Raw genomic sequence first — 21,799 nt, forward strand, 5'->3', positions numbered from 1 at the left:
AAAATTTAAATGTACTCATATCTAACCTGCTGCAGTGTTGTTAGGCTTCATTAGCAGTGACGGAGTGGAAAAATTAGCTCAGAGATCAAGAACTAAACCTTGTCTGATGACTGGACTGTCACGATTCAGTGTGTGTAAAGTGCCATCAACTCGCAGCTCACTTACAGCAACTCCCATCTGATTACTACTAACCAGTAACTAACTCAGCTGGCCTAGCTTGCGTGTGTGTGAAATGCCTTCAAGTCTCTTCCAACTCATGGCCACCCTATGAATCAATGTCCTCCAAAACGTCCTATCATTAACAGCCTTACTCAGGTCTTGCAAACTGGGGGTTGTGGCTTTCTTTATAGAGTTTATCAATCTCCTATTGAGTCTTCCTCTTTTCCCACTGCCTTCAACTTTTCCTAGCGTTATTGTCTTTTCCAGTGACTCTTGTCTTCTGATACGATAGCCTCAGTTTAGTCATTGTAGCTTCTAGAGACAGTTCAGGCTTAGCTTCCGAGATCAAGTTAGCCTGGGGAAAAGCTAAACACATTTCACACATTAACAGATCACTTCAGGATACAATGGTTCAACATTAACATACCACACCCTCATTAGCACATTATCTTGATACTTACAGGACAATGATTAGCACATTACCTTTGATACTTTTTGCAGGACAATGATTCAGCTCAACCCCTTTCTGACTATATATTACTCTTCCTACACCCTTGACACTGAGAGACACTGTCCTTCAGCGTTACTCCTCTGAAGATGCCGGCCACAGCTGCTGGCGAAACGTCAGGAAAGAAAAGACCAAGACCACGGTCACACAGGCCGGATAACCTACAAGAACCAATCTTCATATTCGGTGCTATCGACCGATAAGGATCAAGTGCTTTACGGGACAGCCCTTTCTGGCCTTCCTAGGCATATTCGCCCTCCTAACGATCTGATCCTTCCGTCGGCGAGGTGTTCCGGGTCGTCGTCTTCCCGCCCCGCCCTTCCTCGCGTTCCCTTCCGGTTCCCATGGCCGCGCAGGCGCAGTGCCGCTTAGCGGGAGAGGGCCTCAGGACCATCGGTTGGGCTGCCGCGCGAAGATGGCGGCGGAGGGGCCTGAGGGGCCGGCCAGCCCCACTCGCGGCGGGGCCGAGGGCTCCGAGGGCGGCCTGGGGGCCGAAGCGGAGGCAGGTGAGAGGCGCCCGTCAGCCGAGCGAACCCTGGCCGTGGGTGGGAGAAGGGGACGGGAGCCCCCCGAGGGGTTGGCCGGGGAGGCGCCCCGTGGCCGGCCCCGCCTCACGCCAGCCGGCTGCCTTTCCTCAAAGGAAGCCGCCTGGGCAGGAGTGCGACGCGCTCCCTCCCCATCCCCACGGCTCGAGAGCACGGCCGCTTCTGGAGGCGAAGGCTCCGCTCAGCCACGCGGGCTTCTGATCGGCGCGCCTGCTTGGTCTTTTTATATATAGATATAGATATATCTATAATTTTTTTAATTTTTCTTCATTTAATATATGAACAGAAACAATATAATAGTAATAATAAAAAGAAAAAACAAGTAAAATCTCTAATTTAACAATAAAATGACTCCCCCCTCTCCCCTCTAAAAATAAATTGTATAAACTTTTGCTAACGGAACTAATCCCAATATTATTTTAATTCACCTGTTCTTGTCGTATCCAACGTGAATAAATCAGTACCTAATATAAAAATTAATACAAAGTATAAATAAGGGATTAGATCAAAGAGTATCCTTTAAACGGTCCCGTTAAAAATGATTTTCACAGTACATTCTCCAGGCCTCCCATTCCCCCCCAAAATTGTACATTATCATTCTGGTTTATCAAAGCTGTAAGCTTCGCCATCTCGGTCAGTTCCAGCATCTTTTTTATCCAGTCTTTTTTATCGCCTGCTTGGTCTTTTAATCAGGGCTCTGCAGTCGCCGCTCTGCCTCCAGTTCCCATGCTTCTGAGAAGGGCTTTTCTGAACGTCCAACAGACATCACTTGTACAGATTCCCCCCCCCCTCCCGTATCGCTGGCTCGTCCAGTGATGTTGATTGTTACCGTTCCAGTAGCACTTAAGGAATAACCCTTTTTCCCCCCAGCGCGCTTCAGAATCAACAGTATTTTTAGATTTCCTAAAACGTAAACGACGGCAGAGTCCTGTTCACAGCCTTATGTTTCCATTGGCCAACCATTTCAGTCTGTTGATACCCCTACCTCTAAGCCTTTTTAGCAGTCCAGGGGATGCTGAAGGAAAGTCTGTGGGAGAGCTTTAATTGCCAAAATTTGACCGCATGAAACCACAAATAAGGGTGGTCTTACATGTAAATATCAAAAGTTCATTTTGCCCACAAAAATATTGCTACCTTGTTTCAGTGCACAGCTGCCTGATAGAGGGGGGAAAGTAATAAGGGCTTTGTTACCTGGAAGTCATATTTGCTTACCAGAGGTGACTAGCAAGTGGCTGTTTTGAAGTCTGAGAAGAGGAATACCATCAGAAGGGGAAATGATGAAGTACCTTAAGTTTTAGTGGCGTGCATGTTTGAACTGGGAAAGCATTTGCACCTGGAGCAGAGGGAGGATGCTAACTTTGTTTAGAGATGTGAGAGTCTGGGGGAGTTCTCAGTGATAAAATTCTAAAGGGTACCATGGTAATGGTTGAGATGCAGTGTTGCCCACCCTTCTGCACCCCACTGCCAGAGTAGCGTAGGGCATCTTTTACTTCCATATGTGATGGCTACCAAACCTGTTGTTTAGAAACTTCATTTCTGTATTTGCTCTTGAAAGCTGTAGGCCCTGACCAAGACGTGATTCCCAAGCCAGCGAGCAATGGTGCCCCAAAGCCAGACGAGACAGCACTAGTGCAAGGCTGCAATGGAGTTACCGCGGAGGCCAGCGCTCCAGTGCTGAAACCGGAGGTTGCCAAGGAAGAAGCCCCTCAGCCTCCTGCCCCTGATGTGGTGATGCATGTGGCGCTTAACCCTCCCATGGAGGAGGTCTCCATTACATACCCTCTGGAGTTTGAGCGGTACTGGCGAGCCGCTCAAGAGAACCCACTCGACTTCACTGCATGGACTGAACTGCTTCAGTATGTGGAGCAAGAGGTAGGCTGAGAGGCTTTTATTTTTAAGGAACCATTGGAAGTTGTCTTGGAGCCCTGGTGGTGGCCCTCTGGAGTCCGGAATTCAGTGCCTGGGCCTTAACAGCCAAGCCACATGATCAGCGGCCTGGGTATCAGATGGTATAATGCTGCTCCATGTTAAAAAAATAAAAATAAAAACACTTCTTGCACATACAAAATTAGCATGTTGAGGGGTGTAGGTTGCACTTCTACCTGATATGCTAAATTTCCACAGGCAGGAGTTTTTGTTTTTTTTAATGAGGAAGCATTCAGATGTGGCTTTGTCACCGTTGCCCATCATCAGGAATTGTACGTGCCCAGTAGGCGCTGCACCTACTCTTGCCATGGGTGAAGTGCTCAGATTGTCAGGGATAAGGGCTTTTGACTCCAGCAACAGCGCCAGACCTTCAGACAAAGGCGATTTTGACGTTTAGTGTCAGCAGTATGCTGATCACTTCTAATTGTATATTGTTTTCCTTGAGCCCTGTAGAGACAGAGGATGCCCAGAATAAGTATCTCGGGTAAAGAATTGGCTGGAAATGGGAGATTAACTGAAGCGGTTTCCAGATAAGATGCAAAGGTGATGAATGGCAGGCCTATCACTTTTAGGAGTAAAGTGGACAGAGGGTTGCAGTCTCTCTAAAGCAGAAGATTTGTGTAATGGGAAGGAGGGATCTCTTGACCGGATATGTTGGATCTTGGAGGCAAGGAATTCTTTTATCCAAATTCTTAGTGCCATAGCTAAGACTTGTTTTAAAAAGATAAGAGGCCTAGACTCTATTGTTCACATCTTTGTGTTACCATAATTTGCTCTCCATGGGGATGCTTTTAAAGATTTTGGGAGCTTTCCGAATGTGTTTGATCCAGAATGCAGTGACCAGGCTCTAAACTAGGACTGACCAAGGGCTCGTATGACATGGCTCCTTAAAGCACACTGCAGCTTGCCAGCTGATGTCCATACACAAATTATAGTATTAACTCTGACATTTACAGTAGTACACAACCTGAAAGTTGGTTGTTTGAAGGAGCATCATATGTTCCACCCATGAGTTCCAAGTAATGTGAAAGCGCCATCATTTTCAGAAGACCAGCAGGCAATAATGCAGACTATAGCCACTGTCTCTGGAGCTCCCTGCCTGGGGAGTCCCATCTGGCCGATTTGCTGTTCTCACTTAGAAACTAATAAAAATTGCCTACTTTTGTTTGGAAATCCCTGGGTTAAGAAATTGTGCTATACAATTGTATGACTTTTAGTTTTTTTTGGGGGGGGGGTTGTAAGTATGCATACCGAAGTTAATTTTTTATAATCTTTGTGGTTGTATGTCTTGTTTATGCTTTGTAAGCCGCTTCAGAGGCATTGCAAGGAAGCTGGATAGAAATCAAATCCTCCTAATTCTGCAGCGGTGTCATTTTCAGGAGACAGCAAAAGCATGTCCTGGAGATCCACATGTTTTAGCTTGGTTTGGTTCACCAGCCAACAATTTGTAGTGGCCACTGACTTTCCTCTTCCTCCTCCCTGCTCCCTTCCTGAGTCCTCAGGTGCACAGAGAACTTGAAGGAGGGGAGGGGTCAATCTCTCATATTTTGCTGGACTTTGGAGGAGGCAGATTTTTTTCAAAAAAATTCTAGCACAAAATAAGGAACCAACTCATTCCCCCTCCCAACAAAGAAATATCCTTCTTCCCAAGTTATTTGTGGTTAGCAGAGAACTCTGAGGAAGGATGGGGATCTTTGTGCTTGGTGTTTGTGTCAGAGGGGTCACCAGAGAGGGATTTAGGGAAACTACTGGTAGTGACTGTCTTTGTGGAGTCCTGCACATGCACTGTATTTCAGTGCGGGGCTGCACCAGTGTGTGTGTCCTAGAGAGTACCGTACATAGCTTTTGTGTATGCTTGTGCACATGTATGATGTGTGCACTTGCAGAATGAGTGTGGGTGGGATGCCCATTTGCCTCTGCCCCCAGTCTAATCAGCAGTTATTTTCCTAGCACAAACAAACTGATAGCTTTTAATACCTGTGCTGCTGCTTGCATTGCTGAGCCTGGAACTGACTTTGGTTCTGGTGCCTGGATTGAAGGGATTGGCAGTGCAAGTTGTTTATAATGAGCAGGAGGTTTAACAGACCAAAGTGTGTATGACATCCTAGGCGGAATTTTTTTATCTCGCTCGAGGAATACCACAGTGGCCTCTTTGCTGCCTTAGATCCCCTCCTGAGGTAGGTCCACCAGGACTTTATAGGTATTGAATATTCATCTTGACCAGCCTGGGCCGGATGGTCTCAGTCCTTCACATGGGATGAGTTAAGCTCAGAAAGCAAAGGTTCTGAAATTATATGAATTAAATTACATGGATCCTAAAATACATGATCTTTCGAACCATGCAAAACATAGAATAAACAGTCTAAAACTTTAAAGGAACTGGAAATTGAAATCAGTTTTATAAAGACTTGTCAAGGTTAGGCAGGCTCAGCGTATCAGTTATAGAACAGAAACAAAATACCCCTCTCTCCAACTAACCCCTAGCAGTTTTCAACTTGACGTATAACCAGAACCTTTCCCTGTCAGTCCAAAAATCTATTAAGAAAACTACTCTGACCTCCCTCCCCAGCCTGAATGACTTTTTCCAACTAGGGTATCATACACACCCTATGGAACTCTGATCTGATTGGCTTGTGCAAATATGCATACAGTATGATCATGATTCAGTCACAGCACCCTCATCAGATGAATAGTTGTGAAGAGAAATAATGAGAATATGCTTGAGATCTTTCTTCTGGCTCGCTAATTCCCAAAGAATCGTGGAGCATCTTAAGAAACAAATTCATAGTGGGTGTCCATTTTTGTAGGCAAGCCCTTTTTTTTCAGATGCAGGACTCTTTGCTGCTGTTTCTGGCTTAGACTAACAACCACTGTCTGTCCCTTCAGATTCCCATTTAAATATGTACCAAGGTCTCCTCAGTGGACCCCACTCCTGAATAATGAATCTCAGTCCAATTAATGTTGGTATCAGGTTTATTTAGGTTGTACCTCAGAATATCCTGGGCCTTTTCTCTGTGTTTTCCCCTACAACCACACAACACCATGAGTAGGGGAGGTTCTGTAGCTCAGTGGTAGCGTACCTACGTTGCATGCCAACAGTCCTGGCTTCAGTCCCTGGCATCTTTACTCGAGGTCACAGGTAAGAGGACAGCTGCCTGAGACCCTGGAGGGAGATGCCAGTCCCAGTGGTTAGCATTGGCCTGGATTCTTAATATGTGCTCATGGCATTTTTCTTATTGGGCTTGTATTTGCATCTGCAGCTTCATTCTCTCCCTCCCCTCCCCAGTCACTTTAACAGTGGTAGGCTTTGTGTATTTGTTTGTATGTCCCACTTAATTTTTTTAAACCATCAAAATTGTTCCGCTTACCACTCCTGCAGAATCACATCTATGCAGCCCGCAAAGCTTTTGACAGCTTCTTCCTACGTTATCCTTACTGCTACGGCTACTGGAAGAAGTATGCAGACATGGAGCGTCGCTTTGACTTCATCAAGGAAACAGAGGAGGTAATGGGATAAAGGAAGTCACCTTTGCTCTCTTCTTCCCCTCCCCCACCCCAAGTTTACCCTCATGCAGCTCAAGACCACCAGCTTGATTCACACATGCATGAGAATGAAGAGGCAGAATGTTGTGGAGATAGAATAGGGTGCACCATTTCAGACCGCAGGCGGAGGAGCTCGTTTTGGAATGCTCTCTCGGTTAAGAGCATATAAATAGAAAATGAACATAGTGAGGGAGGACAGGGGATAGAACCTTTCTCCCTCTTTTTTTCTGTATGTATGCAAGTTTCTGTGTGAAGGAACAGTGAGTGTCACAGTGTGTTATATGCTGGGGAGAGGTGCACTGCTCAAAGGTGCTGCCCAAGCAAGCAGCTCTAGAAGTCTCGAGGAAGTGAGTCAAGCCTGCTCGTGTGGTATGCTGGGAGGGGGAAATCTCTGCCCCTGATGTTGCAGGCACACTCTGAAGCAAAATTTTCCTACATAGCTGCATCCCCAAAGAGTGCTTCCTGGTGTCCCAAAAGAAAGGAGGGATCTGAAGGATCCCTTAAATGTGATTGGAGGAGAGAAATCTTTCCTGAACCTTCCCCCCATATTTTTTGCTGTCAAGTTACCTCTGACTTATGGTGACCGTGGAGGGTTTTCAAGGCAAGAGACATTCAGAGGTAGTTCACCATTGCCTGCCTCAGCATAGCCATGTTGGACTTCCTTGGTGGTCTGCCATCCAAGACCTAACCATGACTGACTCTGCTTAGTTTCTGAGATCTGACAAGATCGGACTAGTATGGGCCATCCAGGTCAGTGCTGATCCCTCCAAGAGATGTAAAATTTCTGGAAATATTGAAGCGATGGGGGGGGGGAGTCCCTCTGCCCATCTCCTTTTTACCTTTTTTCAGGAGAAAAGGGCATTTTGGGAGAAACTGAAATATATGCCATACTTACGTTCCTGTCAAACCTAAACTGCTTTTACTGATTAAACAACATAAAATGTATTGACTTACACTATGTAATCTGCCTTGAATCTCAATGAGAAATGCAGACTATAAATAATGTAAATAAAGAAGTTAGCATATAAAATTGTACTATGTGGCATATTTATGGAATTTAGAAGTATAATATTTTTCTTTTCTGTAAGAAATTGCGAATATACCCAGTACTTCAAAAATGGTCACAAACTGCTGCACCCATTGCGCAGCCATAGCATAGCCTGAGAGGAAAAATTAAAAGTTGAAGGCAGAAAACAAATTATTTGGTAAATAAACAGAAACTCACTCAGTCACAATAGATAGGATAACCAGCATGTTTGGATATTAAGCTTTATATAATTGAAAACACTGAACTCTTTAAAAATATATTGTTTTTAAACACATTAGTTGTTGCCAATTAATATTAATATAAACGGTTGCCAAAATTTACACCTAAACAAAACCATTCTTGAAAATGTTTTATGTCTACAGTGTAAGACTTTTTTTTTACTGTTCTCCAAAACTTCCCAATTTTTCCATTGGAAAACATGAGAAAGTCCTCAGACTTTTTCATTCTGTAGATTTTGAGTGTTAAAATCTTGCCTCAAGAAACATTTTGTTCTAAAAGAAAACATCTGTCAGAGTAGTGTTTTTTTTAGTGTTCCCCCAAATTTTTCGGTGTCTGAAAAATTGAAAAACTCCCCAGGAAACCCCCCCCCCCAAAATCAGCTTTTTCCCCTGGCCTTCACAATTTTAATCCTTTCCCAGCTTTCCATAACTAGAAAATGTATACAATACTGATGCTTTATTAATTTTCTTCACAGGTTTTCCAGCGGGGGTTGCAGTCTATCCCACTCAGCATGGACTTGTGGATTCATTACATCACCTTCCTTGAGTCTACCTTGGATATGAACCTCCAAGACTCAGTGCAGAAGATCCGCGGGTAGGTTGTGACAGAGCTTGGATGGGGATGGAGGAAGAAGGACCAGTGCAGGGGCTTGGGATGGGAAGAAGGGGCAACGTGAATGCTGCGAGGAGAGGAATTATTCTACTCTTTTAGTTATACTTAGTATATTTTGGTAGCTTTGTGGTGAATTGCCTCCAGTCCCTTCTGGGGAAGATGTCAGGATATACATTCTAAAAACAGCTAGCATAAACGGGGATAGTTGGAAAAAGATGCTTTGGGGGATTTTCCCCACAATTAAGAAACCAGGGTTGCTGCTGATGTGGTACTGGATCCTCTTCTTATGGAAGAACAAACAGGCAAGCATGAAGAGAGCGATTTTAGTTGGTACGTATAAGCTCAGTCAGTTTCTTCAGAAGGCTTTGCCTTGTTGACGAAAGCTGGAGCGAATATTAGCCTTCTCTTACACACTTACATATTGCATGGTACGGCAGAATCACGTGAGTAACTTTTCCAAGTTACATGCTTTTGCTCAACGGATAATATGTGATAGCTGCCTCTTGTCCACTCTGAAGCTTTGCTGCTTTCAAGTCGACTACAGCCCGATTCCGTCCGATGAGGCTCCTGGTTTTCACTGTTTGGGAGTCAGGTGTAGATGATGCAAGATAGCCAGAGCAACAGGTCAGCCTTGTATTGCAGTATGGCAGGCTGATGTGAACCACAGCAGGGCATTCCCAGGGCTGGACTCAAGTCTCCTTCTTCACAGAGCCAGGATGCAGTTTCCTGTGATCAGGATTGAGTGTGCTCCGGCTTAAAAAAAAAATTGTCGTCCCTTCCCCTCATCTAAATTATTCAGCTAGAATATAAATGATATAAATTATTTGGCCAGCATATAAATACAAATGTGCAGCTGTTTGCTTATTTTGCATAATCTGTTGGTCTTTGGGGGTGGGGCTAGGAGCTATATCACGCACTGAATTCTTGCCCCCACCCCCACATCGTTGGGAAGTAAACTCAGACCTGAAAAGATTTCACTAAACGTGGCTTTCGTGTCTGTCTTTGTAGCCATGAGGATTAGAAATTTGCCTTTAAAAAAAGAAAGCAAGCCAGTATTTTCTAGCTACTGAGTCTGGCATCCTTTTGGTGTGAACACTGTCCTTGTTAACATGCTTGGCATATTTACAGCTACAAGACATGATTGACGGGTGAGATGGGAAATTGATGCAGAGAAGGATGAGGAGGACTTGCCTAAAGTTGCACAGTTTCTCTGGAGCTCTGGTAATGGGCATAAGTGCATTTGCATATTACAGGTTATTAGGCAAATAATATTCCCTATGACTTCTGTTCTACCTCTTGCAGCACATTTGAATCCTCTATAGCTGCTGCAGGAGTGGATTTCCGTTCAGACAAACTCTGGGAGATGTACGTGGAATGGGAGAGAGAGCAGGGTAACCTGAAAGCCATCACAGCGATTTATGACCGGGTGCTTACCATGCCAACTCAGATGTACAGCCACCACTGGGAAAGGTGAGTCTTAAGGCTCCTTTCTAGGGTCTGCCCATGGGAAGAGTTTAAGAATTACAAGTGTCACAATATGGGCTTCCCCATCTCCTTCGGGAGCTGCCGTGTGCCCTTTGGGGGGGGGGAGTGCTGTGTTGTAGCTGCTGTTTCCCTGATGAGGCACAAACATATGAAAAGGAAAACAAGGTGTGTGTACAAGTTGTGGAGCTCAAGGACCCAAGTGTGACGCAGTCATTCGGAAAGGTTTAAGCATAGCACTTGGCCATCTGTGTAACATATATAGGGACAGTCCCAAGAGGATTGTGGATTTGGATTCCTGGCTGGAATCTCTTTCTCCTTCCCTTTTTTTGCTGAGGAGTGTCATGGTTTGTGTAACTCATTCCCTTCCATCAAGATGTATGCCATTTTCAACCTTGGATTGAAGGGCAGAGAATCAGAAAGTGTGTGTGTGTTAAGTGCTGTCAAGTTGCTTCCGACTCAGAAAGTACTTTGTGTGTATTAATTCATTCTCACGGCAGCCCTGTGATGCAGGCTGCAGGATTCTGAAAAATTGATATTCCTCTTAAGGAAAAATGGATATTCCTCCCCAAGAACTTAATTGGTTGAACAGGAATTAGTGTATTCCTCATGCGAAGCCAAACACGATCACGTCCATCATTTTTTCACTTTTTGTCATTCAATTTCGCCCAAGTATTTGGAGGACCACTTGTTAACTGTTTCAGTTAGCCCTTAATCCATTTGTACAGATCTGGGAACTGGGTAGAGGCTGTGAAGCTGCATCATTCTCATGGGGAAGCTGAGAAGTGAGCCAGCAACTTCTGGCTCACGGCTCACATCCTTCACATGCTCCGAGACAGACAGATGGCTGTGAACCAGGAAGTTGCCAGTTCAAGTTTTACCTCTGTTGTCAGCTGAATAGGTGGCCTTAAGATGGATCCATCTCTCTCTGGCCGCATGTGCAATATGGGGTTGGTAACACTAGCTTAACTCATGTGAAGCAGTCTAAAATGGCGATAACTATCATGTTATGCTTGTTCTAGCCAGGGCCCAAGTATAATAAGTCTAGGCCCAGTACAAACCTGTTAACTTCCCTCTCCTGCCCACCTAAAGAAGAAAAAACCCTTGCAATTCTGAAATGGCATAAGCATAATATAGTAATGGGCTTGCAACATTGGTCAGTGCATTCCTCCCTGACTCCACCCAAGCCCTAGTGAAGTGTTCCGCTTTCCCACCCTCCGAACTTAGGCCCTGGCTCCAGTGCTTGGTCAGCTGCACAGCACAGGAATCCCATCATCCACCGCTTCCAAGCCTCCCTGCAGGCAAGGTTTGAGAAGCTCAGATGGTTCAGGGTAGGCCTCCTGCCACATCAACTTCTGATCTGGCAACGTTTTGTACATGGCGCAGGTTCAAGGAACATGTCACCAGCCACTACCCCAAGGACATCCTGTCCACCGAGGAGCTGCTGTGGCTGCAGTCGAAAATGGCCTCTGAGACAGTGGCCAAGACCACGGAAGCAGAGGCAGAGGAGGCTCCGCCTGGGGAGGACCTACCCCCGAAGGCAGAAACCACGCAGGAGACTGGAACTGGAGATGGGAGCCAGATGTTGGTGGGTGGTGCTTCTCCTCTTTCTCAGACATTTAGGTGTTCACTCATCTTTGGACCCTTGTGGTTCTTGTACACAGATAATTTCTACATTTTAAACCTTGTTGGGCAGCAGTGGGACTCTGGGCAGTCAGCATGATAGGGGCACTTCTCTGCCAGTCTTTCATTAACAAAGAGCTTCTGGCTTACATGTGCTGCAAGGCTCTCTTAATGTTTAAACCGATTTTGCACATGTGTGTGTATTTCCTCATGCTGCTTGTCCTGATGCTACAGCCTGGTTTCATTCCTTGGCAAAGTCACTGCTACAGGTGCTTAAGAGCAGCTGTCTGAGTACCATTATTTTTCTCTTTAAACATGGGACTTTGGTGTATGTGTTCTGTGAACCCCAGGTTTGAGGAAGCCAGAGAAAAGTGTGTGCTGGATCCCACCACCACCTTGCGAGGCAGTGCTCTTACTATTTTTTTAAGAACTAGTTTGTGTCTTTTCACCCCATGCGACCTCTCACAGCTGCAGTGTGTCCCACCTGTTACTCATTCCCCCCTCCCTGCAGTGGTCCAGGCAGCAGTCAGATACCTGCTTCCTTCCGCAGGTGTAGAGAGCGCTGTGTTGAAGGTAGAATGCCTGTCCTTTGAACTGCTCCTGTGAGGCAGGGAGTGCTTGAGAATGTTGGCGTATTTTCTGGGAACAGCTAAACGCTGAGTTCACCACTTTTGGATTTCAGGGCCATATGGACCAGGACAAGATCCGGGAACTCGTGATTTCGATCCGCCAGCAGATCCACTCCCAGAACGAAGCAGAAGTCAGCAAGCGTTGGAATTTTGAGGAAGGGGTTTGTATAGCAGAGTGATGGGTCAGGACTGGTGCTTTGTGGCATAAAGGGGAGGAGAGGAATACTTCATAGTGCAGATGCTAGAATCGGCATCTTGGCATTCTCTGCTTCCTGTGTTTTGCAGTTGCTATGGCTGTGGCATGTTGAGAGGATGCCAGCCTGTCTAGCTGGGAAATCCAGGGGGGACCTGGTGAGGTGGTCGGGGGAGCCGCTTCAGTTGTGCCGTGTGGCGTTCTGTGGCACTTCCGTTGGCAAATAGATGTAGTGCTTAGCTCTCATTGCAGCCTGACATTGGAGACCCTTGCCAGTCTTGTGGAAATTCCTGCTTGCAGTGGCTGCAAGTGCTTAATTTTTCACACTGCTGACTAGAATTCCTGAGGAAATATGACAGCTAATCCTGGCTTCCAGTGCAGGACGTCTGGGAGGTGCAAGTGGGCACAAGGGGAGAACAGAACAGAGCAATTCAGCAGACCGGAAGGGCCTTCTGTTCTGCTCACCACCCTTGCCTGTTTGGTTCAGCCGCTAAATAGAGCTTCCTCCATCCTTCCTTTGTAATTTCCTCAACCCTTGTCTTGCTTATCATGGTTTTGTTCACCGTTCTGTTTCTTTTCTTGCTTTAGATTAAGAGACCCTACTTCCATGTAAAACCACTGGAGCGAGCACAGCTGCGGAACTGGCGGGACTACTTGGACTTCGAGATCGCCAGTGGCTCGCACGAACGCACCATTGTGCTCTTTGAGCGCTGCGTCATTGCCTGTGCCCTCTACGAGGAGTTCTGGATCAAGGTGTGTGCACCCCTGCCTGGGTTTACATGCATAAATCTCAGCCACTCTGAGCCCGACCTTCGGGTTGGGGAGAGCAGGGTAGAAATGTAATAAATAATAATAATAATAAATCATGATGGCTCTGCTATAAATAGCTGTGGCAGCTCCCTCTCTGTGCCCGAAAGAAGTATCAGAAGCTGCAGTTAACACGGACAGCCCCACTTCTTCACCTGGAGGGTGCCGGCAACAAGCTGTCTCGCTAAAGATGCCCCAGCTATTTCTTCTAACTGAATGGTTTTCAGTACTTTTTGTCCATCAAGAGTACAAAGGGGTGTTCTTCCCCACACCTATGAACATCAGGGGGCTGGTGCTAGATGCAGGAAACCCCATTCTTAGTCTCCTGTAGGGCAGGTTTAGCCTCCCCTTCCCCAAGTAGGAGGAGCAAAAAGGAAGCGTCAAGGTTGTCAGCAGGGTCTTGTGGCACTCTCCCTTGATTAAACCAGCTTTACAGTGCATGAGAGAGCTGGAATATTTAAGTGGGGAGATGTGGCACAGATCTTGGGTCCACACCCTATAGAAGTATTCTAGTTTGGAAGCAGGAGGGTGCAGAAACAGTGGAACAGGAGGCTGTGCAGGTCTCAGCTGTAGCAAAAGAGCCTCTGTCCCCTTATCGGCTTCATGTTTATCCCCATTGTGTCAAAAATAACATTGTATATAAGCTATGGTATGGTTGTTCAGAACGTGGAAGCTGTCTCTAACATAGTAGGGCATCATACTCCTGGCTGCCTTTCCCTCTCCACTGTTCCCCTTTTTTAAAAAAATCTGTGTTAACTCTGAGAACCAGCGTGGTTTAGTAGTTACAGTGTCGGACTAGGATCTGGAAAACCCAGGTTCGAATCCCCGCTCTGCCATGGAAACTTGCTGGGTGACCTTGGGCCAGTCACACACACTCAGCCTCGACCCTGGCAAGTATTTGGATGGGAGACCTCCAAAGAATACAAGGGACATGATGAGGATGCAGGCAATGGTAAACCATCTCTGAACGTCTCTTGCCTTGAAAACCCTATGGGGTTACCATAAGTCAGCTGGGACTTGATGGCAAAAAAAATAAATGTTAACTCTATCTTTTCTGGCAGCTGTCTGCTTCTCTCCTCAGCTCCTAGGGAATAGTAGCAGCTGAGTTGAGAAGTGAACAGAGAAGTAAACAGATGAACAGTGGGTGGGCAGAGAAAGGTGGTCAGGTGCCCCTGCTTCCTTCTGGGGTTAACTGGAGGTGGGAAGGAGGGAGCCAAATCCCTTTGGGCAGGCTTTCTTAAACCCACACGTTCATGCTTAGGCATCACTTAGTAAATGAGAGAAATCTGTAGCTTCTCTAGTGGTAATATAGAATTGGTTGTGCAGAGGACGTCTGTAATGTTGAGGGGAAGTGTGGGCAGCATCCTCTTGTGTCCGAGAGCCAGTCTCAGGTATGGGAAGGGCTTTCTCTTCTGCCCAGTCTTATTGTGCAATATGCCCAAGCTCAGACCTTGCAGATTTCTTAATGCTTCTCGGGAGCTTCTGTTTTTAAATTTTTTCTGTGTTCTGGAGAAAAAATTCTAACAGGCTTCTTCTGAATTCTGCTGCTGTTTTTTTTTTTATCTGCCCGTCTTTCGTACCTCTGCCTAAGAGGGTGCAGGAAATCCTGGAGAGAGGTGTGTTAAGCCCTTGTCAATGTGAGTTAACCATAAAACCTTCTCAATACAAGCTACCGTACCAGACTTCCATGTATTCTGCATAGGGCCAGCCTTTCAATACTGCCTGCTTCTCTTGTCTCTGTTTCCGTCCCCATTTCCCAATCCAGTATACAAGGTACCTCGAGAACCACAGCATTGCCGGAGCCAGGAGTGTCTTCCAGCGAGCTTGCGGTTACCACCTTCCTCGGAAGCCCAATATCCACCTCCTGTGGGCAGCGTTTGAAGAGAGACAAGGTACACCTGCAGCTCCTTCTTCATGGCTGTTTCTGTCCATGTGGCAGTAATAATATCCCTTACTGGACCGCTTTAGGTAGGCCTTGTGGTTTTGCAGGACTCTTTGCCAGCGTGGTGTAGGAGAGCCAGCATGGTGTAGTGGTTAAGAGCGGTGGTTTGGAGCGGTGGACTCTAATCTGGAGAAACAGGTTTGATTCCCCGCTCCTCCACATGAGGGGGAGGCTAATCTGGTGAACTGGATTTATTTCCCCACTCATACACATGAAGCCAGCTGGGTGACCTTGGGCTAGTCACACTCTCTCAGCCCCACTTACCTCACAGGTTGTCTGTTTCAGGGAGGGAAGGGGAAGGTGATTGTAAGCCGGTTTGAGTCTCCCTTAAGTGGTAGAGAAAGTCGCCATATAAAAACCAACTGTTATTCTTCTTTATTGGCCAACATTTTCTGTGGAGCTTAGAAAGCCGAAATAAATCTATACCAAGCTATCAGAATTGGCTTTTTTCTTTTTGCCATAGCGCCTAAGTTATGGTGACACCTGGTGGGGTTTTCAAGGCAGGAGATGAACAGAGGTGGGTTGCCATTGCCTGCCCCTGCGTAGCAACCCTGGGCTTCCTTGGTGGTGTCCCATCCAAGAACTAACCAGGGCTGAACCTTCTTAGCTTCTGAGACATGATGAGATTGGGCTCGCTTGGGCTATCCAGGTCATGGTGGCATTTATATACCAGAATAATTTCAAGTATGCCATGAAAGAGGCTGACAAAGTTGTTTTTGGATTTATCCACCGCTCTTTGCCCACCACAGGGGGAGGCCTCATGCAGCACTGATCCCCCCCCAATCACTTTTCTCTATCAAAATAGTGACAATGAGGAGTAATCGTGTGCTGGGATCCAGATGCCACTCCAGGTGTGGGGAACGTCACAAGCATCCCCATTGCCCAGAAAACGCAGTTCTGTGCCTGAGTCCCAACTGATCAGGCAGAGAGGGTGGGCTATCTGGGAAGCAGTATTAGCTAGGCTGTCCTGCACTTCGCATGGTGACTGTGGCAGAGGCTGCCTCGTATGCTTTAGATAATAATTTTAACCATCTCATAAATCTGTGACTTGCTTGCCCTTGGCTGTTATTTTATCCCTCCATTTCCCCTCCCCCCTCCCAATAGGAGAAGTGGAGGAAGCCCGCCGCATCTTGAAGACGTTTGAGGATTGCGTGCCTGGCCTTGCCATGGTGCGCTTGCGGCGGGTGAGCTTGGAGCGCCGGCAGGGGAACATGGAGGGGGCAGAAGCACTCCTGACGGAAGCCATCCGGGACAACGAGGGGATGCCCGTGTCGTCGTTTTACTCCGTCAAACTGGCTCGGCAGGTGTTGAAAGTGCAGAAGAACCTGATCAAAGCTCGGAAGATCCTCTTGGAGGCATTGGAGAAAGATCCAGTAAGGAATAGTGTTGTGTGTGTGTGTGTGTGTGTGTGAAATGCACTTGCTTTATAGCTTGCTAAATAGAAAGGGGTGACAGGAGGCATTGGATGAGTGAAATGGGGGGGGGTCTTCAAGTTGTGTGTATGATGCGGATTTGCACAGCCTTTCACAGTCTTGGGAATGGGGAAGCTGGAATTTACCAGTGGCAACTGTGAATAAAGTGTACAGCACAGACTCTGTTCTCAGTGCCTCCTTGGCTTCCTGAAGGGCGATCTACTGTGTGTGCAGTCATTGTACACAGAAGCGTTGCCTGGTGTGTATTGGCTGGGCAACACAAAAGTGGCGCTGATGCCAATGATTGCCTTTTGATATGGAAACCACTGCAGACAATATTTGTAAAGTTTTAAACCAAAGCTTCCCTCTGTGCAGTCACACAGAAGCACTTGGCTATTTCTCATTGTAGCTGGGACAGCCTTAGACTATGAAGTCAGGAGATGCCGTTGCTCTGAGCAGCAGATTCCAGAGGGGAATTTATTTTGCAGCTTCACGCTTCAGTAGGGAAGGTGCTGTGTTTGACTTTGTGCTCCAGTTTCTGTTGAGGCCATATGCTCTTTCTCTGCCATCAAATTCTGTCTTTTGCATTGCTTCATGAACCGCCAGTGACACTTCAACAAGCAGAAGCTGGAGGAGCCCCTGTTAGTGACAGGAAAACAGTAGAGTCTAGTGGCACCTTAAAGACTAACAGCTTTTTTAAAATGGTGGCATCAACCTCTGTGGACCAGTAACACTGACAAACTGGGCTTTGTGCCTTGGAAAAATCAGTTAGTCTTTAAAACACTGCAGGATTCTTCAGCCAGCTGAGTAAACAGTTCCCTAGCTTGGATGAAGCGTTCTCTCTCCCTCCCTTAAGAGGCGCAAACCAAGATGAGAGCAGGGGCGGGGAAATCCTTATTATACATCCAGATTTGTTTGCTTCTCTTCTCTACCCTGGTCCTTGCACTCCCCCCAAAAAAGTTGCAGTTTCTGCAAGATTCCAAATTTTGCAGTTGGCCTCGCTAAGGCAGATAACCCTTAACACTGTGAGCTGCCAGCTCTCTCGGTGCCATGAGATCAAGGCACCAGAGGGGGAGGCTTTCTCCCAGTGATTTTGTTGGCTTGCCTACTCCTTCTTCCCTTTTCCCGTGATTGTAGGATAATGCCAAGCTCTATGCCAATCTCCTGGAGATGGAGTTCAGTGCTGACGTCCGGCAGAATGAGGGCAATACCATGAGCAGCTTTGACCGAGCCCTGACCAGTGGCCTCCCATTGGAGACGAAGATAATTTTCTCCCAGCGCAGGGTGGAGTTTCTTGAGGACTTTGGATCCAGCATAAATAGGTAATGGGAAAGGCTTAGGAGTGCTGAAGAGCTTTTTTCTGTCTCCAGTCTGGGAGGGAACAAACCACCTCGTTTTCTCTGCTGGATGATCTGTCTCTCTTCTTTATATCGCTAGCTTGCTGACATCGTATGATGAGCACCAGAAGCTGCTGAACCAACAAATGATGAGGAAGAGACTCCTGGAAAATGGGTAAGGAAGCAAGCTGACCACTGCTGCTGTTCTCAGTCGGTAGCCCCCTCTGCCCACACGTTGAGGAAATAACCAGTACAGACTTGCTTTCTAAGGCTGCAGTGCTAGACATGCTTACTCAGGAGCAAGTCCCCAGTGATGGCCATAACTCTGAATAAAGTCTGTTAGCATTGAGCTGCACATCTGTACAGGTTAGAGCAGTGGAGTTTGAGCCACTGCTCAGCAAGTCCCCAGTTTGCATCTCCCCTCTGCTATGAACTTGCTGGATGGCATTAAACTTAGCAGCATGGGAGACGGCTTCATTGATCAGCCCACTAGTTGATCTGGTTCAGTGTTGTCTCAAGAAAGGGGTTTCCCAACAACTGCTACCTTGACCACCTTTAAACCAGCGACATCAGGAAATGAACCTGAGACCTCTGAGCATGCAAAACTGCTCTGCTGCTGAGCTACTCTCTCTCCCATACGGCCTTGCACCATTCACTCTTTCTTGTCTCAGCTTCCCTTCCCCCCCATCAGTAATAATTCTACGACCTCTCTTAACCATCCTGTTGTAAGGATTAACAAGATTGGGCACGAGAGGCGCTTTGAATCTTGTCAAAGATTATATAATTTGCTATATATCATATGCTATGTTGCTGTCTGTGTGAGATATGATCAGAGTGTGTGGTGGGGGTTCCCCAAACATGACAGTTTCACATACGCCAATAGTTTTTGTTGTCGTTTTGTTCTGCTTTATTTGATGTTCCAGTCCCTCTCCAGTAGGGAGATTTTCAAAAAAGGAAACAGGCATGCAGAAAGCACACAGTGTTGAAAGGCTGTAAGGTGTGCCATTATGGCGACCTCATCCATGCGAGCAAGAGATGGCCCTCATTGATCAGCCCCTAAATTGCTTGTTCCCATGTGACTTCTCCTGCCCTATCTTGCAGGAGAAAATTTTAGACTCCAAGGAAGCCAATCACTGAACATGCTTTGAGACTTTTAAGTGTGTTTTCCTCCATTGTCCACACTGTTTTAATCCTCTTTGGTTTTCCCACAAACTTGGATGCTTACCATATGCTGCATTTTTTTGGTAGGGTTGTATAAATGCTAACTCTGCTCTTATGCTCATATTACTTCTGTGGCTCCTCTACAGAGACGTGCTTGCATGTGTCAGGACTGAAAGCAATATGGCCTATTTATTTTACAAAAATATAAGCATCTTGGTTAGGAATGAAGGCTGAATGTTGTGCAAGCACAAATGTAATATGCATTTGAGCCAGTTTTGTAAAATGTATCCTGAACACTGAAATGTAAACAGTGGTGGGATCTCACCCCCTTCCCCAAGCCACAAGTAAATGTGACCTGCATTCTGCCGTTATAGGAATGTTCCAAACTGTCATGTAAATAGCTCTCCTTTGTGGAAGCCAGGACAGTTAATCTACTTAGTACAGCAGGGTAAACAGAGACTCCCTGTGGCAGGATGTGGGCTGACTGTGCTTTTCTTCCCAAAAAATAAGCAGTTCTGATGAGGCAGATGAGAAACGAATGAGGCTCGAAGAGACTGCTGCAGGAGGCAATCTTGCAGTCACTCCAACAACGGGCATCACACCCTTGATGGCAACAGATGTGACTAACAGTGGAACTGGAGCTTACAACTACAACACTTGGTACCAGGTCAGTCACAGCAGAACGACAGCAGCACAAAACAGCTCTTGGACCCAGTTCATAAACTTGATGTGCCAAGCAATGCACACACCCTTATACCTTCTTTAGATTGGTTCCAACCAGATTGTTTTACAAAAAGAGCTTCAGTTTAAAGTAGTTGCGTAGGGTTCAGCCAGACCACTTGGAGGGAGAATGTTTAGTCTTCACTTAGGCTAGTTTGAGTGGACTGTTGTCAGACATTTGCTGCTTCAATTGATGATTTATGAATAAGCAATCCAATGTGAAATGCCACTAGGAGAGTAGATCTGTACATGAAGGCCGGTCCCGTTTCACCCTTTGCTAATAGTTCCTTGTCTCCCATACTTTTAAAAACTATTTTCTGTTCTGCATGAACAAGTGTAAGCATTTGCAAATAGATCAAATAGAGGAACTTGTACCTGCATGTGTGGGAATGTGGGCTGTCAGTAGCTTAGGCAGTTACCAGTTCATTAAAAAGCCTTTTACCCAGCTAATTTTTTAAAAAAAATGCATATTAGAAAAATCCGGTTCAGGTGCTTTTTTGATATACTATATCACAAGTTAATAAGCTGGGGGCAGGGGGAGATGCTGTGGGTTGAATTCTGTAGCAAAGCATTTTTCTCTTTGGAGAGAAACTTCTTTGGAGGCCTTCTCCTTAATATCTGCCCTGTTCTGTTTGCAGAATTACAGTGGCTACGGGTACCAGAACACATGGAACTACAATCAGTATTACCAGCAGAGCTGAAAGGGACTGGAGTGAGGCCAGCAGTGAGAATGACTGGCAGCTGCAGCTACTCTTGCTTGATACCCAAGTAGAAGCAAAAAGATGGAAGTCTGGCTGTGTGACCTGTAGCCTTCCCTCTGGCAGCTAATATGGAACTGCTCCCATCTAAAAACTGACTTTCCTCTTTCCCCCACATTGGCATAACAAGCTGCTCACTGTTATCAACAGCCCCAAGGGAACACATCGCCAGTGGATCGGGAGTGGAGACTTGAATCGGCTCACTCCATGTAGTCCCGAGGCTGTCCCAACTCTCCTGAGACTGAAACTCAGACCCGACCAAGGACTGTGTCTGCCACAGAATACTTTTAGCGGGACTCTCGTGTGGCAAAATTAGTTTAATTTAAGAGAGTTGTCTGAACAGGATCCTCCCCCTTTTTTTGTAAACTTCCCTCCCCCCTGTACATTTTATGTGTTGTGACTGTAAATAAACAGGAATGAATTGCAAAATGCCTTTGTGCTCTTTTCTCTTTGGATAAAGTTAGAGGCAAAGACGGGCATGAAAATACTGTCTATCCAGGACTTCTCTCCGCTAAAAGTTCTGTCACTTTTATGATACATTTTCGCAGGTTTGTGCACTTAGTTGATGCACTGGAAAGAGGACCAACTACTAAGATCTCACTCCTGTGCATATCTGCAGCTATGTAAGGGGGATAAAATTATTTTTAGCAAGCTGAGATGGAGGAGTGTCGATTCTCTGCCAGATGTCATGGCACAATGTGATACATGCTGAAACAGTTTTTATAACACTCTGAAGACTAACACTTGGCTGTCCTTGCAATGTGTGTATTGGAAGGGATAAGGTCTCCAAAAGAAAAAATAGTAGGGACAAACTCGCCATCGCACACTTGCTTTATAGTGGCAAACTGGCTGAGGAGTTTCCTGTTGGTCAAATGTATGCTGAGCTGCTGCATTTCAAGGAAATGCCCAAAGGGCTAATGTAGATTTCAGTGATTTCTATGGCAAACACCCTATTTGACTGGTCATGGTTGCCAACTAAATGGTTCATGGGACATAATGTTTGTTTTAATTAAGTGAATGTACCTATTTGGTATTTAACCACATATACACAACTGTGCAGTGGGGCAGAGACGGTTATAGTGGTTATTCAGTTTAGGACTAGGAAGATCTGCATTCATCTGGGTTCACATTCCCATTCAACCATGACACTTACTTGGGTGATCCAGAGCCTAGTC

The 21,799-nt window shown here is 46.1% G+C and overlaps 1 protein-coding gene across 1 annotated transcript; it reads left to right on the forward strand.

The window, feature by feature from the left end:
* Positions 1 to 1,082: 1,082 nt before the first annotated feature.
* On the forward strand, positions 1,083 to 20,584 carry LOC130480803 (pre-mRNA-processing factor 39-like). The gene is made up of 14 exons (XM_056853425.1): positions 1,083 to 1,173; positions 2,768 to 3,084; positions 6,518 to 6,643; positions 8,424 to 8,542; positions 9,863 to 10,030; positions 11,429 to 11,630; positions 12,348 to 12,455; positions 13,076 to 13,240; positions 15,060 to 15,186; positions 16,341 to 16,609; positions 17,786 to 17,970; positions 18,086 to 18,160; positions 19,657 to 19,813; positions 20,505 to 20,584. Exons 1-14 carry the CDS (start codon positions 1,083 to 1,085, stop codon positions 20,565 to 20,567), a joined length of 2,172 nt encoding a protein of 723 aa, XP_056709403.1. The 3' UTR covers positions 20,568 to 20,584.
* The last annotated feature ends 1,215 nt before the right edge of the window (positions 20,585 to 21,799 follow it).

Source organism: Euleptes europaea, chromosome 7 (genome assembly GCF_029931775.1).
Source record: "Euleptes europaea isolate rEulEur1 chromosome 7, rEulEur1.hap1, whole genome shotgun sequence".
NCBI classification, from domain to species: Eukaryota; Metazoa; Chordata; class Lepidosauria; order Squamata; family Sphaerodactylidae; genus Euleptes; species Euleptes europaea.

Excerpts from the sequence above, each read along its gene's own strand:
- LOC130480803 (XM_056853425.1), top strand. The coding sequence starts at position 1,083 with ATGGCGGCGGAGGGGCCTGAGGGGCCGGCCAGCCCCACTCGCGGCGGG. Across the intron at positions 15,187-16,340 it reads AGCGTTTGAAGAGAGACAAG|GAGAAGTGGAGGAAGCCCGC; the intron begins GTACACCTGCAG and ends CCCTCCCAATAG. Across the intron at positions 19,814-20,504 it reads ACTACAACACTTGGTACCAG|AATTACAGTGGCTACGGGTA; the intron begins GTCAGTCACAGC and ends TTCTGTTTGCAG.